Here is a 15,355-nt window from a genome sequence, read left to right as displayed (position 1 = left end):
AAAAAGAAAAAAAGACTTCAGGGCCACAATGGAGTTGGACCAAGGTAATACTTCTCCAGTGCCTAGAGTCTCTAGAATACTATCTCCATAGCTATACTGGTATTCAAGTTAAAATGCAAAGCTCATCTATTGTTACCAAGATGTTTGTTTATTTCTTTTTCACAAACAGAATCCTTTCTTCTAACAAAATCTTCTGGGAGGAATACAATATACAAAAGGATAAAAAAGTGGTTGCCCTGGTGGAAGTTGGGAAAAGGGGCAGGGCGCAACAAAGTCCTGTCATGAAGTCTCCTTGCCCCAAGGTACCATCAAGGACTCAGGGGGTTGGAAGAACACAATCTAAAAACCACCATTGCAGAGGATGCCCAGAATCTCCCACTGCATCCTTGAGGACTGGACAGGAAATAGATTCATCTACTAATTATCTGTAAATATCATCACAAATATGCAATTGTCTAGGTGGGTTTTGTTCTGAGCATAACAATGAATCAGAAAGGGAATACATGGAAATGTGACATGATACCCGAACAGGTATATAAACACTCTTATCAGTCATTCTCAAACTATGAAACCAATCCAAACCCTGGTTTTAGTTTTTCCTCACAGACATCTTAAATTCTTTGGTATTTTCCTGCCTTAGAAGTACTTTTCTCATGTTTCTTCTTTTTTCCCTTGCCCAGTTTAGAGAATGGCGGTTCTGATGTAGCTTCTTAGCAACATAGGAATGTTAAGAAGCAAACTCTAACCTAAAAATAATCTCTAAGTTGACATATCCTTGATTCATTTAGAGTGTGGTGTGGAACTGACAAATCCCACTACATACACTTCTGTTATGACATATTCTGTTCCAGGAAATGAATCCCCAAAATTAAAATTTTTCATGTTATCACTCACTCATTATAGGATAGGACGGCAATCCTCTTCCCTCATTGGAAAACTCAGTGCCTCAACCATTAAGAGCTGAAGAAATCTCACCTATAGTGGCCTTGTCAGTCTCTATCTCTGCCAATAAATCTCCTTCACTTAGCTTCTCACCCACTTTTTTTTCCCATCTCTGAACTGTGCCCATGGTCATGGTGGGAGAGAGGGCAGGAAGAACCACCTGCAGAAACAAACACACATTACTGCTTAATACGAGGAAGACTTGGAAACAATGGCACTCAAACAAGCTTCAATAGCTTTATGGAATGATAGTGACTCTGATGATCCAAATTCCCATCTGTCTAATGCCTTCCTAAAGTAAAAGTTCAATGCCTCAATGTCCCACCAGTTAAATCATCCTTCAAATCTCAAGCTTTACATTATCACTCATACTTTGATTCCTCCCCCTCCAAAGTTAAAAGCAATGGGTATACATGAAAGATTTCTTCCTAGATAGTCAAAATTAATTCAATTACATCTCTAAACACAGAATATCTTTTCTTCTTTTTTATTACATAGGTTAAGCTAGAATTTTTCATTTCCACAGAATGACTTTGGTCTAGAGTATTTCATCAAAATTTTTGCTGTGCTCTGTATGAGCATATATCCTTTTACTCAGAGGAAACTTCATTCTCTCAAACTTCCGGATACCTTACCAAGATAAAAAAAAGAATATTATGAAAAATTATATACCAACAAATTGAACAACTGAGAAGAAATGGATAAATTACTAGAAACATATAACTTTCCAAAATTGAACTGGGAAGAAACTGAAAACTTGAACAGACCAATCACTAGCACTGAAACTGAACCCAAAACTCCCAACAAACAAAAGTCCACAGATGGCTTCACAGATGAATTCTACCAAACATTTAAAGAAGAGTTAATACCAGGACACCAGGGTGGCTTAGTTGGTTAAGCATCTGACTCCTGATTTTAGCTCAGGTCATGATCTCATAGTTCGTGGGATTGAGCCCAATTTCGGGCTCTGCACTGACAGTGTGGACCCTGCTTGGGATTCTCTCTCTCCCTCTGTCTCTCCCTCCCTCCCTCTTGCCCCTTGCCTGCTTGTGCACACACATGCTCTCATTCTCAAAATTAGTAAACTTGAAAAAAATGAAGAGGAGTTAATACCTAGTCTGCTCAACTATTCCAAAAAATAAAAGAGGAAGAAAAATTTCCAAATTCATTCTACAAGGCCAGCACTACCCTGACACCTAAACCACCAAAACAAACAAACAAACAAAAAAAAACAAAACAAAAAAACTACAGCCAATATCTGATAAACATAGATGCAAAACTCCTTAACAAAATATTAGCAAACTGAATCCAACAATACATTCAAAAAAAATTCATTCACCACGATCAAAGAGATTTATTCCAGGGATGCAAGAATGATTCAATATTTACAAATCAATGTGACAGATCACATTAATAACAAAAAGGATAAAAACCATATGATCATTTTGACAGATGCAGAAAAAGCACATGACAGAGTACAATACCCATTCATGATAAAAACCTTCAGCAAAGTAGGTTTAGAGGGAACATACCTCAACATAGTAAAGGCCATATATGACAAACCTACAGCTAATATCACCTTCAATGGTGAAAAACTGAAAGCTTTCCTTCTAAGATCAAGAAGAAGACAAGGATGTCTACTCTCACTTTTATTCAACATAATACTGGAAGTCCTAGCCACAAGCAATCAAACAAGAAAAAGAAACAAAAGGCATCCAAATTGGTAAGGAAGAAGTAAAACTTTCACTCTTTGCAGGAAAAATAAATAAAAGAACTGTTCTTACAACAGTGACTTCCGCCCCAATAAAATCTAAACATCAGATTGGCTGACCTAAATGAAAAAGTGCTTTGACATTCGTATGGCTTGTGTGTCCACTGAATTTGGACGCTTTACTCCGTTATTATGGGTTTTGTTTGCTTCCTCTCAACACCAGGATTATGCTGAGAGAAAAATCGTTTCAAATAAAGCCTCAGGGAGGCACGAAAAAGAAGAAACACAAACTTAGAATGCTAATTACAAACTTTTTTAAATGTTTTTTTCTGTTCAGAAGTTGTCATCTCCACCTACTTCTTAAAAACTAGTGAGGCCAATAATCTCTACACAGTATCTTAAAGGATAATTAAGACACAACTGTAACACTTTGCACACAAAGCTACACACAGAAAATGGAGAAAAATGAGTGAGTCTTATGTAGTGAGAGACAGTTTGCTAAACAGGATGAAATAAATGTGTGAACTGAACATCGCACAAAACGTCACCACACAAAACGTCTATTAACAACAGACCACGGAGAAGAACATCATGCCCAAAAAAGAAAATGATTCCTATACAGAAATTTCTACAAATACACTAGGTGAAAGAAAAGTTTTAGTTTTAAACCTTCAGAAAAAGGCCAGCTGCTTTTTTACCCATTTCCAATATTCAAAACACAAATATACATGGGATAACCCTAGTATCTAATAAACTGCTTTAGTCTCTTAGAAACAGATTTAACAGAACCAACAGTGATTACTATTTATTCCCTTCAGCTCTTTTGCAATGCTATTATATATGTTTGTTTTACACTGACTCTTTATTGTCAGTTTCCTCATTTATTAATATTACTGGACTACTTCACCCACTCTTAGAAAAAAACACCATATGTCAAAGAAAAACATCAACTGATGACTTTTACTCAATAGATAACGTGTGAGGCCTACTAAACACTCTATAATGTTCTTGAACGAACACTGCCAAGAACTATCTTGTCTACCACGTGGAGGTTGGGAAAGGTTAAAGGAATTGTCCTAGTTCACGTACCTGGAAATAACAGCTAGGAGTAAAACTCAATTTTCATGTTTCAATCTCAACTTACTTTCAAATGACAAGAGCTAACCATATTTAACACCAGTGTCCAGGATGGGATAGCCATCGATGAAAAATAATGAACGATAAATTTTCTAGAGCAAACACCCAGAGGCTGAGGCTCACCTGCATGTGAGTGGGATAGGAGCTACCAGGAGCCTGAGCAGAAGGTGTGGGTGGTGAAGCAGGGGCAGCGGGGGTTGGTGCTGCGGCTGCTTGCGGGGTAGGTGCTGCTGCGGAATCCAGTGTGTAATTTTTAAAGGCCTCAATATCCTCAGGCCTAAGGAAGAGAAGGAATGGGTAAATACAGGGAGTTGTAAGGCAAGTTTAGCTCCTAGAAAAGTAGACTTAGGAACCTTTAACTCCTATTTTCTCAATTCTGGGTTAAAATACTCCACCAAGCATATAAGTTCCACAAATTACCAAAGTACTACTCACTTCTCAACTGTGATGCAGATGATTGCTCCAACTGGAACATCTCTGGTACCTTCAGCCACAAGTATCTTTGCCATGTAACACTCCTCCAGGCTCTCAAATCCAACAGTGGCCTTATCAGTTTCGACCTTTTAACACAAAGCAGGAGCTTAAGCTCGTGCTACCAGTATGAAATTTATTAGATTGTGCCTAGAATCACACAGTTCAACAGTCTGGTGAAGATGTGAAGATAAAGCCTCTATTATAGATCTGAAAGGAATTATTTAAAAAAAAAACACACCTTAGCTAAAAATCAGTCTGGCTAGTTGCTGACAGCATCTCTAATCAACCTTCTCTAATATCAGGTTGTAAAAACCATCTAAGTTTCTTAAGCAAAAAGAATAAGTACCTATCCGGAAAGCGAACACTCAGCGTAGCTAAGCCAGTTCCTTCTGACTCATTTCCATATTTTAAACAACTTACCTCTGCAATTAGTTCACCCTCATTGATTTTTTCCCCTTCCTTTTTTTCCCAACGGGCTATGGTGCCTGCCTGCATTGTGGGGGAAAGAGAGGGCAATGGAACCTGGAGGAAAAAAGGAGAAACAATAAATTTTAAAAATGTTATCTCTCAGTCTGGTTTAATATTTCATTCAATTTTACTTAATGCGAAGAGTGTACTGAGTCTCATCTCATGCCGGGCACTGGGGACAGAAAGGGAGTTCCTGCCACCAGTTCTCCAGTGACAGGGTTCCTGCTCCACAATCCTGTGGGACTGACAGAGCACCTAATTCAGCAGACACTGCACAAATAGATTCAGGTTTGGAACCCTTCTTTCAATGGACTAGATCAGGAGAGGGAAGCCTGGAATTCTTTCCCTTCAATAGAATAAACAGATCAGAAAGATAAGCTCAACAGCCAGAGCAAAGCTGGGTATTGGAGAACGGACAAATGATACATACTAGGAACGGGGTGGAGGATCACTGAGGACTCATAGAGAGAAGATTCCAACGCCAAGAAGTCTGCCCTGAAGGACAAACTGGCTCCCGTGAAGGGCAGGTCTGGGGCTCACCTTCTGATGCGGGGGCAGGCTGTAACAGCGGCGGCTAGGCGATCCCAAAAGCTGCAGCGCGAGGCGATTCCTCGGTGTGGCCCACGAGCTGGGGCTCCACCCGCAGAGGGCGCGGACCCTGCCATACCCCGCGGTCCCGCTGCTGCAACGAGCCGGAGCCGCGCCAGCCCGCGGGGTCACGCACGGAGCTCCCGGGTCCTCCCGCAAGGCGGTCCACCGAGCCCCGAATCCTGCCCTTGGGGCCACATTCCGTGCCCGTCGAGCACAGACTCGCCACATACTGCCAGCGACCCCCACAACCCAAAACCAAAGCCGTCTCCGGAGTGACCTCTCCAAGAGCAGTGCGGCGTTGCCGTCAGCCACACCGCGCAGCCGCACATTGTCGTAAAATGGGCTCCAAAAGGTTGGCGGCACCCCTCCCCAGACCAGAAATGGGTGGAACGTCCGCTGTTCTCCCGGTAGCGGGGTAACGGGTGGCCCACAGCGGGTAGGGGCGACTACTTTGGAGCCACGGGGGCAGGGGTGTTCCAGCGGAGGCAACGTAGGGGCAAGTTTGGGAGAAATGAGACGCAGGGAGGAGTAGGAAGGTGGAAGGGTCCTAAGGCATCTCAGGGTAAGACGGAGCCGCCAGGGAGGGGTCTAAAAAGGCGGCAAGAGCCGGCTACTAAAGGCAGAATGGTCTGAGAGGTGGGCTGAGGGGAGTGGCCAAGTTTTGAGAAAAGCGGAGTGGTGAGCGGGAGGACGCGCCTGATGCTGAGAGCCCGAGGCCAAGGGCGCGGTCTTGGAGCGCTGAGGAAGGTTTGGAGAGCGGAGCGGGTCAGCTCGTTTCTGTGGTGTAACCTCCCCCACCCCGCTCCCGCCCTTCCCGACCCTTCCGTGCTCAGGTGTGGGCCTCACTCGGTGCAGTCTGCGGGAGGTTACAAAGCTTTAGTTTCGCGTTTGTAGCGTAACCGGCAATCCCAGTGAACAGGTTTTCCAGCCAAATGAAGGGCAGCCAAACGGAACGTTAGTTTCCCCATTCGGCTGTGCTGTAACGGGACTAAGCGTAGGAAGATACAAGGTTACAAAACAGATTTGCGTTTCTAATCTATAGAATCCCTTTAGATTGCAAAAAACTTCGTTATGCTTGACATATTTCTTTTTTTTTTTTTTTAATTTTTACAATGCTCACTCATATTTTGAGAGCCAGAGCGTGACGGGGAGGGGCAGAGAGAGACGGAGACAATCTGAAGCAGGCTCTAGGCTCCGAGCTATAGGGCTCAGGCGCTCTGTGAGATTACGACTGAGCCCCCCAGGTGCCCCTGTTATGCTTGAAGTATTTCATACCGAAACTAAACTATAACCCCGTGAGAGCGGGGAGCATGTCTATATTGTTCTTTGATGTATCCCCGGAGTTTAGTATAGTATCTGGTAAGTAGTGGAGGTTGAGTTCGTGTGGTTTGAATTAATAAATGAAGTTACCTACAACATTTGTTAGGTACGCCTCTGTAGGATTATCATCCTGTAATTAAAAAAAAAAAAAAAAAAACTCATTTCTGAGCTGTATTTAGATCTCTAAGTCCCCAGTGTACAGATGGTCATAGAACACCAAGAACAAGAAAAAAAGGAAAAACCAACATTTGAAAATATGTCAACCTTTGCTAGTAATTAAACATTTGGAAAATTAAAGACAGTACTATTTCATACTCAAGTAGGAAACTGTAAAAAGTAAAAAATGAGATGGCAGAGAAAGAGATGCAGTTGTTGAGTGGACTGAATAGTTTTTTTTTTTTAATGAAGTTTGGTTTTCTTTTGTTATTTTATTATTTTTTTAATGTTTATTTATTTTTGAGAGAGAGAGGGAGACACAGAATCCGAAGCAGACTCCAGGCTCTAAGCTGTCAGCACAGAGCCATTCGCCGGGCTTGAACTCCATGAACCAAACTGCAAGATTAAGACCTGAGCTGAAGTTGGACGCTTAACCAACTGAGCCACCCAGGTGCCCCTGGTTGTTTTAAATACACATTTTTGAAAGTCTCTAATGTCTCTTTTGCATTAAAGACTTTTGTCATACAGGGGCTCCTGGGTGGCTCAGTCAGTCGGTTGGGTGTCCAACTTCAGCTCTGGTCATAATCTCATGGCTCATGGATTTGAGCCCCGCGTCGGGCTCTGTGCTGACAGCTCAGAGCCTGGAGCCTGCTTCAGATTCTGTGTCTCCCTCTCTCTCTGCCCCTTTCCTGCTCACACCCTGTCTCTCCTTCAAAAATAAACATTAAAAAAAAAAAAGACTTTTGTTATATAGTTAATGCTCAGGTTCTTATTTGTTTGCACATTTACATATAATTTCAAAAGAAGTGCTAAGTCAATGAATTTTCTTTGACAATAATAATGTTTCGTGCTTACATTTGAAATAACAACGGTAAAATATCTATAGCAATGAAGTAATCCTTATCTCCACTCCCCAAGTAATGAGTAAACATGCTACCAGGGAGATCACTTGAGGGAATGGACTTTCACTAAATGTAAATGGCTTTACTGATTAATTTCGGTCAATAAACACAAGTGAAAATGATGAATGGTATTTAGTTTGCAAACTCCATTTTATTCATGTTTTTTTCTGCTTTTTTAAAAATTAGTTCACAAATCTGGTACATACAGGCAGTTAAAAAACTGGTTATCGCTTTGATAATCAGAAGCCTCTGGTATAACACAGTCTTCATGAAAACATAAAACAGGGAGAATGCATGGTGGTAATCTCTTTGAAAGCAATGCTTGCAAACATCCATGTTTCTAAGAAAAATATAATTTTACATATATATTTTGAGCAAGCTATACCTCTTACATAAATTCAGACAATAGGAGTGTGCAATCATAATGCTTATTTTATGGAAAAAATGAAATTTATAACTATGCCATGAATGCTTTTCAGTAATTATTAGAGTCCTCTTGGATTTGATATGTTTTCCCTAATTTTCAACTATCCTGGTCAAAAGGAGCTGAAATGGTAGTAAGTAGGAATGCCAATAAGGAGAGTTTAACTCAAATTCTTTAGGTACAAATTATATAATGTTCCAATTCCAGCTAATTTAGGGAACTGAGAATAGGTGTCAATTTTTAAATGATGACTTTTGAGGAACTGAGCTTTCTTCTAAACTAGTTTTTGTGAGAGGATCGTTTTTTTTTTTTAATCTAACAGGATTTAGAGGTTATGTGAGCTCAAGACATTCTAGTCCCTTGGTTTTTTCAAAGAGAATTTCAGCAGTGTCAGGATGGACTACCCCTCAAAAATGTCACTAGGGGACAGTTCTCTAAATAAATCAAGAGGCTCCTAGTGCAGCCAGAGTAACAAACAGCAATCAATTCAAACCAGAAGGAACCAAAGCACAACACTTCCTCACAAGGTTCTGGTCTTCAGAAACTGGAATGAGGATTGCCAATACACTGTACACAGGAATTACTGGAGTGACATCCTGTCATCCGGGTGTTTCGTTATTACCTGTGGCATAGGAGATTCATGAGCTAAAGGGGGAAAAATGATCTCATTTTCTCCCCTGACTTCAACTTCAGATTTCTATAGAGGCTCTAAGGCCATGCATCTCCTCTTCCAAAGGACAGAGCTATAAAAGCCAAATAAGGTGAAGGACTTTGGCATTTTTCTTCCACTCAATTTTCTCTGAAAAGTTAAATTCTCCATAACGGTAAGGACGTTTGCTCAAAGAAAACTGACAAGCAAAAACTAAAGAAACAGACATTCAAGATCAATTGTACTGGAAATACAGTAATGGATTTTGGCCTGACAACTCTCATGCTGTCTTATAGTAAAACACTAAAATTCATGCAACAGAGAAATTGGTGACATGAGGACTTTTACTCCAGACTTCCTGGGGGAAAAAAACACTCAGAATATACTGTTTTCTTCTGTTTGCTTCATAATGTATTATTCTTGCTTTTGACTGACTGTCCCAAACTTTCCCAGTCATTTTTGATGAGAAATTCTTCAAAAGGAGAAGATCAAGTGAACTTACTGAAAGATATCAGGTATCTTATGAGCTCCTTCATCTGCTAGAGGAGCAATCAAATAGATTATGTAAAACTATCTCCACAAGATAAAACTACCTCCACAAGGAAAATGGCAGGTAGAATTAGAACCAGGAGTTAGTTGTCATCAGCATACTTGTAACAAAATAAAGCTTGTTCTGAAACCACAAGGGCTAAGAGAAGAGCCTGTATAAAAGCTACTGGGTTCTCTAGAAAATGGATACAGTATCAGAATGTGAGAAGATACAGAACTCACACTCAAGTTACAAAAATAGACATGGTTCTCAGACAAAAGGCAAATGAGTACAAAAGAATTCTCCAAACATGAACTATTTTTAAAAGACACATCTATATAAAACAACAAAATGTCATTTCAGAGCTCCAGTGAGTAGTTTGTTAAAACAGTTGGAAAAGGGAGATGAAATAGAGACAGACACATCAAGAACCCAGAACTGACATGTCTGACTCTTCTGGTTGGCAGTGGTCACAGGCTGACTGCTTCGGGGAATGAATGAATGTGTGTGTGTGTGTGTGTGTGTGTGTGTGTGTGTGTGTGTGTGTGTGTGTACATACATATATATACATATGGCTGATTAGTTGATGGTGTTTGGTAAGTGACGGAGAAAACCCTAGTTATTCAGTAATCTCTGAAAGTTTAACTCTTCTTTTAGCTTCTACACTGGACAGTGTTGCACATGAGAAAGGATTCTAGGTTTTTTACCCAGAATCAACCCTGCCATTCACAACTCATGCTCCATGCCCCATGGTTCCTATTGTGCCCTAAAGGATCAACCTAGACTAAATATATAATAGAAAATAACTCTGGCCTTGAAATGAGGAGGGGCAGACCAGTGACTCATGCTCAGTACTCATAAATCACAAATACCAAAAGTAATGGTCTGTCTCCTTTTGACTGAAGAGGAGATGCCACGAGCTACAGGAAGTCATGAGAGAAAGAAAGTCAAGAAAATATGGGTAGCAGCACCTTTCCATACCCGCCTGGATTTTTAAGGAGACTTTAAACTCCTTTTTCTTTCAAACACAAAGTTCATCAGTTGGAAGGGGAAAACATGGCTCTACAGTGACAGAGTCCCTAGAGAAAACTGGCAGTACATGAAACATGCCCTCCATGGGCTAAAGGACAAGTTGCAGAACCAGTTAAGACACAAGAGGCAGCCAAAGGTCTTCCTCAATCGTGGTTTTAGCAAGTATAGCACGATATGGGCTTTTTCCATCCAGTCAACAGTTCAGCACCATCCATGTCCGGTCCAAAAAATTCCTGAAGAGTGGGTTTTCATCTTTGGTACCGCCTCATGAGTTATTCTTGGTTTGCAATAGCTGCAAAGAAGCAAAAAAGCTGGTACCTTTGCCTTGTCTGTGAGTACAAATGCTGGGACTCTGATTGCTGCAACCATTGAGGCCAATTAAAATAAAACTGTAACACACAGGAGTGATGCATCCAATTCCCAGGTTCCAGATAATAGCAGCCATGCCCCTACAGGAGCGGGATCATCCATTCCCATTGGTTAAGGCCTTTGGTTTGTTGTCCTCAGAGTAGAATAAAACACTGTGTTCCCACGGACAAGGAACTCCAGATGGACCCATGGTCTACAGTTGACAGGGGTTTTAAAAAATGTACTACATATACCAGGCACAGAAACAGCACTGGCCTGGGGCTGTTACACTTGGAGAAGCTTCTGTTTTGGTAGCACGAACTAGAAACTTCTTAGTGTATTTTAGTCCTCTTTCCTGAGTGAAACAGCCAGGGGGCGCCAAGTTCCACAAGCCCCCAGTCTAATACTCAGCATTAATTCTCTCCATGGTCTTCTTCCACCCAGGCTACAATTTTCCCTTCCCAACCAGGGATGGCATCGTCATCGTGGAAAACCTAGAGGAAGAAAAAGAAGCCACAGTGAAAAAATAACAGGATAAGACAGTGACCCTCACTAGACAACTGCTGCTGCTAAAAGTAAGATCTCAAACATAAAGGATAAGAAAATATAGAGAAAAGCTTGAAGCTAGAGGCTATGTATGCCCCTTTGGTTCTGTCCCTAAAGTTGTAACTACATATTTATGTATTTAATATTTTTAATGCATGCAATACATTATTATATGTTATTATGTACTATATATTCTTAGTTCTACATCTATGAAATGGTAAAAGCATCCCTAACTCTGCTTTGCTCATGGAGATCAAGAAGATTTAATATATTACTAACCATGAAGCACTTTGGGCTCCTTGGGAGAAAGCAGTAGCATAAGCATTACACAAGTGAGAAAGGGGAACATTTCGGTCCCAAGTATTATAAAGAAAGGGTTAGAAAGAAGACCAAAAGAACATGCAGTTCTTTTTATTCATTCATTCACTTCATTTCGTAAGCCACCAATACAACAGGGCTATTAAAGCATGATGAGGAAATATTTATGAAATAAAACATCAGCTTTAATCACAATGCAACCACTTGTAATATGTCAGAACCCAGAATTCTCTTCCCTGTATATGGCAGATGGATTATAAAGAGAGGCGTAGGCTAAGAATATAGCCAAGGAGTTGAGAATAAGCATAGGTGATTTTCTAGAAGTTCCTCATTTTCATTATCTGAGAAACTACCATCACAATGTACAGTTCCATATATTCATACCTATTTTACTCTATGTAGGAAGCAGAAAGGTTTCTCAGATTTGACTGCACATAGAAAAGGGACCCCTGAACCAGGCGTTTGTTCAAGCTTAGGTCCTTTCCTTTTTAAAATCAGTAACTGTATCCAAGTCTGGTCAAAGTGGTTAAGTCCTTGAACCGAAGAAGCTGTCAACTCCTTGTGCAATTCCCTGACCATCTAGGTCTAGGGTAATCAGACTGTGGTCTGAGGCTCTGGGAAATTCTGCTGACCTGGTTAGGGAACTCGGGTACTGCTGGGTATCAGTCCCTGAGGAGGTGGCTCTGGGAATCAGCAGCACACCACCCAGACTCCCCTCGGATTCTGTACCTCCTCTTTGACAGTGCCAAACTCAGGATCCAGCGCTTTAAAATGATACCGGTGATTCCCCTCCCGGTCAATGGCTGCTTTAAAATCCTTTAGTGTCACCTCCCCCAACCTGCAACAAAAGGCAAGAGCGCTAAAACAGACTGTTCATCAATAGGCTGGAAAGATGAGACGTTAGCTTTAAACCCAGGCCCCTGCCAAAGACTCTCCAGGAAAAAACAGCATGGCCTTGTTAGGTCCCTGCCCCTGATAACCCAGACAATTCTACAAGAGCAGAGCTGAGGGAGCCAGTCACCATGAGGGAATGAGAATGGCATTCCATCTGGGGTGATCTGGGAATTTAAAAGAGATGTATTGTTTCAGCAGCAGCCAAATCACTTTTCCCTGTTTTACTCTGGAAATAAGACATACGGTATCGGAGATCTAATTTGCTGAGCCATCAATATGTCTAAGTTCTCCTGATTTCCTTCTCTGCAACAATGTTCCATTTCACCATCTTCATCCTTCCAGCTTCAGAAAGCTCCCCTCTAGCCCACAACAAGTAAGCAAACTCTCTAGGAAAGGGGCAGCCTACTCCTTCTCTCAGTAGTTGTTTCCAGAGTTAAAAAAAAAAAAAATCTTTCTTTCAAAGCCATTTGCCTTACAAGGGAGCATAAATGAATGTTTGAAGGCTGTTAACGTGAATTCTCAACTGCTCAGATGCAGTCATCAGACAGTACCAAGATCAGTGAGGAACAGCCTGGAGGGCTAGTGTGTGATCTATGGCTATCAGCGGAGCTATTTTATGAGCCCTTAAAAAAATTATTTTTCCTAACTTGGAACATATCTGTGTATCAGGACTGGAAGCGTTATTACGGTGTCTGTACCCAGAAGCAGATCAAGACATGTCCCTTGTAGTGCCACTGGTTAGTGGTAACAATGAGACTAGAATCCTGATCCTGTATTCTTACTGCACTCTACCGATTCTCAAACACTGCTCAGATGGTTGCATGGGCAGTAACTACTGATTCTGCCTCCTGTCCTTTTTAAAAGAGGAATAACGATCCCAGAATCTCACCTCTTTGGTATATTGACCATGAAGGGTGTAAGTGACCGGTCAGTGAAATAGAGCACTTTAGTGCAGGTGCTGCTGACAGCCGGAGAGCTCTGTGAGTGAGGCAACTCTGCAATCAGAGAAAGACTCTATGGTCAGAACCGAATGTGCTCCCAACCATCCCACATTTCCAGTTATTCAGAGTGTCCCAGGAGAAGGAAGCTGCCTGAGGTCACAGCACAGCTTTCACACCCTTGCAAAACACCACGTCCATAGGGCGTGAGCCACAGGAAGTCACCACTGAGGCCACAAAGCCAGGAGGTGCTTCGGACATGGACACTATCATGAAGCCATTTCTCACCCGTTCCAGGTTATTTCTAACAGGGAACAGGAACTTTCCTGACAGGCATTGTTGCTCAGAGTCAAAAGAGGTCAAAGAAGCCAGGCAAGATTTCAGCAAAGGAAGAATGGACGCAATAGCAGGAGCTACAGACACAGCCAACATTCAGACAGTGGGAGAAAATGCTCATGCAATCCACGGACAGAGAAATGAGCAGGGACGAGAATCACAGGAGCACAGTAACGTTAGAAACTGAGATTCCAAGGGGGCCTTATGCTTCCTGTACCAAAGGTACGAGACCAGGGTGCCTGGGTGGCTCAGCTGGTTAAGTGACCACCTGTGCTGACAGCACAGAGCCTGCGTGGGAGTCTCTCTCTCCCTCTCTTTCTCTGTCCTTCCCCTGCTAGCATGCTCTCTCTCTCTCAAACTAAATAAATAAACTTAAAAAAATAAAAATAAAGGTACAAGACCTACCTTATCTCTTGGCTACACAGGATCTATATGTGTGGGTCCCATGGTTTTTAACTCAAATTCCTTGGTCCACATCTTATCTCTACCCTTTGTATAGGTACTTAAGGAAAATTTTTAATTAATAAGTACCTATGATTATGACTTTAATAGGAGAAAAGACTAATTAGAAACTTTTATCATAAGAACAAACAACAATTATTGTTGTATCTTATAATCTACTTAATGTAATTGTTATAATACTAAAATCTCTCCTGCAATTCCTCTTACACATATTTTCTTAACCTATTCTAGGCATTTCAACATCCTTGTCATATCTGAGTCTACTCTCACGTAGACACTGATGGACTCTTAACAGTGGCTTGCATCTTTCTTGCTTTTGTGGATGTCTCCTAATTTACTACTGAATGTCAGACATCATATGTAAGACAGTAGAGAGTGACTTACAAAATGTTTATGTTTAGAAATGCACACACTGCTTGTTCCCCAGCCATTAGTAGGGATTGTTAATCTAGACAGGAATTGAGCTGGGATTGGGATTTTTGTTAAGGTTACTTTTGGTGTACCACCATCTTTAAATTCCTCTAGAGTTATGTTTATTTAAAAACAGATTTAAAAAATAAATAAAAATAAAAGGATTCACCCAACTTCTATCCTTTTGTGTCTGACATCATTCACTTAACAGAACGTTTTCAAGGTTTATCCATGTTACAACATGTTATCAGTGCTTCATTCCTTTCTGTGGACGGATAATATTCCATTGTCTGCATGTGCCAGACTTTGATGATCCATTCTTTGAGTAATGAACATTTGGGTTGTTTCTACCTTTTAGCTATTGTGAATAATGCTATGTACAAGTTTTTGTGTTTGTTTGTTTTTTTTTTTTTTTTGAATTCTTGCCTTTAATTCTTTTGAGTATTGACACCTAGGAATGGAATTGCTGGCTCATACAGTAACTCTATATTTAGGTTTTTGAGGAACCACCAAACTTTTCCACAGCAGCTGTATCATTTTATATCCCCACCAGCAATGCATGAGCATTCCAATTTCTCAACATCCTCAATACTTATTTTCCATTTCTTTAGAACCACCTAGTGAGCGTGAAGTGGTATCTCACTGTAGTTTTGATGTGCATTCCCTAATGACTAATGGTTTTTGGTTTTGTTTTGTTTTTCTTTCAGTTTTTATTTATTTATTTTGAGAGAGAGAGGGAGAGAGAGCAAGAGAGCGCACCCGCCAGC

General features: G+C 41.0%; 2 protein-coding genes and 1 long non-coding RNA gene across 17 annotated transcripts in view; 1 reads left to right on the top strand and 2 right to left on the bottom strand.

Annotated features, from left to right (window-relative positions):
* Window positions 1–5,641, bottom strand: part of DLAT (dihydrolipoamide S-acetyltransferase) — a 28,657-nt gene extending 23,016 nt beyond the window's left edge. Inside the window, exons 1-5 of the mRNA XM_040482981.1 lie at window positions 5,273–5,641; window positions 4,685–4,786; window positions 4,226–4,350; window positions 3,914–4,067; window positions 976–1,102 (exon numbers count right to left, since the gene is read on the bottom strand). Coding sequence (XP_040338915.1) covers window positions 976–1,102; window positions 3,914–4,067; window positions 4,226–4,350; window positions 4,685–4,786; window positions 5,273–5,551 — 787 coding nt within the window. The 5' untranslated portion in view covers window positions 5,552–5,641. The remainder of the gene's footprint in view (window positions 1–975; window positions 1,103–3,913; window positions 4,068–4,225; window positions 4,351–4,684; window positions 4,787–5,272) is intronic.
* A 46-nt stretch (window positions 5,642–5,687) lies between these two features.
* LOC121035391 (uncharacterized) lies at window positions 5,688–14,767 on the top strand. Its single transcript, XR_005792857.1, has 5 exons — window positions 5,688–5,730; window positions 6,157–6,277; window positions 11,128–11,258; window positions 13,677–13,937; window positions 14,409–14,767. It is a non-coding gene; the product is annotated as an uncharacterized LOC121035391 (long non-coding RNA).
* DIXDC1 (DIX domain containing 1) overlaps window positions 7,828–15,355 on the bottom strand; it is a 77,840-nt gene continuing 70,312 nt past the window's right edge. For 9 of the 15 annotated variants that reach the window (XM_040482968.1, XM_040482973.1, XM_040482977.1 and 6 more), the window contains 3 exons: window positions 13,331–13,436; window positions 12,277–12,385; window positions 7,828–11,177 (listed from right to left, as the gene is read on the bottom strand). In XM_040482968.1, the coding sequence (XP_040338902.1) occupies window positions 11,097–11,177; window positions 12,277–12,385; window positions 13,331–13,436 (296 nt within the window). In that variant the 3' untranslated portion in view covers window positions 7,828–11,096. Of the gene's footprint in view, window positions 11,178–12,179; window positions 12,386–13,330; window positions 13,437–15,355 lie in introns of all 15 variants that reach the window. The other 6 variants (XR_005792855.1, XR_005792856.1, XM_040482975.1 and 3 more) reach the window with 4 other exon arrangements.

The sequence above is a fragment of the Herpailurus yagouaroundi genome, unplaced genomic scaffold, assembly GCF_014898765.1.
Source record: "Herpailurus yagouaroundi ecotype Mexico unplaced genomic scaffold, PumYag 161, whole genome shotgun sequence".
NCBI classification, from domain to species: Eukaryota; Metazoa; Chordata; class Mammalia; order Carnivora; family Felidae; genus Herpailurus; species Herpailurus yagouaroundi.
The sequence above is the reverse complement of the archived record's forward strand: the minus strand, read 5'-3'. Positions and strand labels throughout refer to the sequence as shown.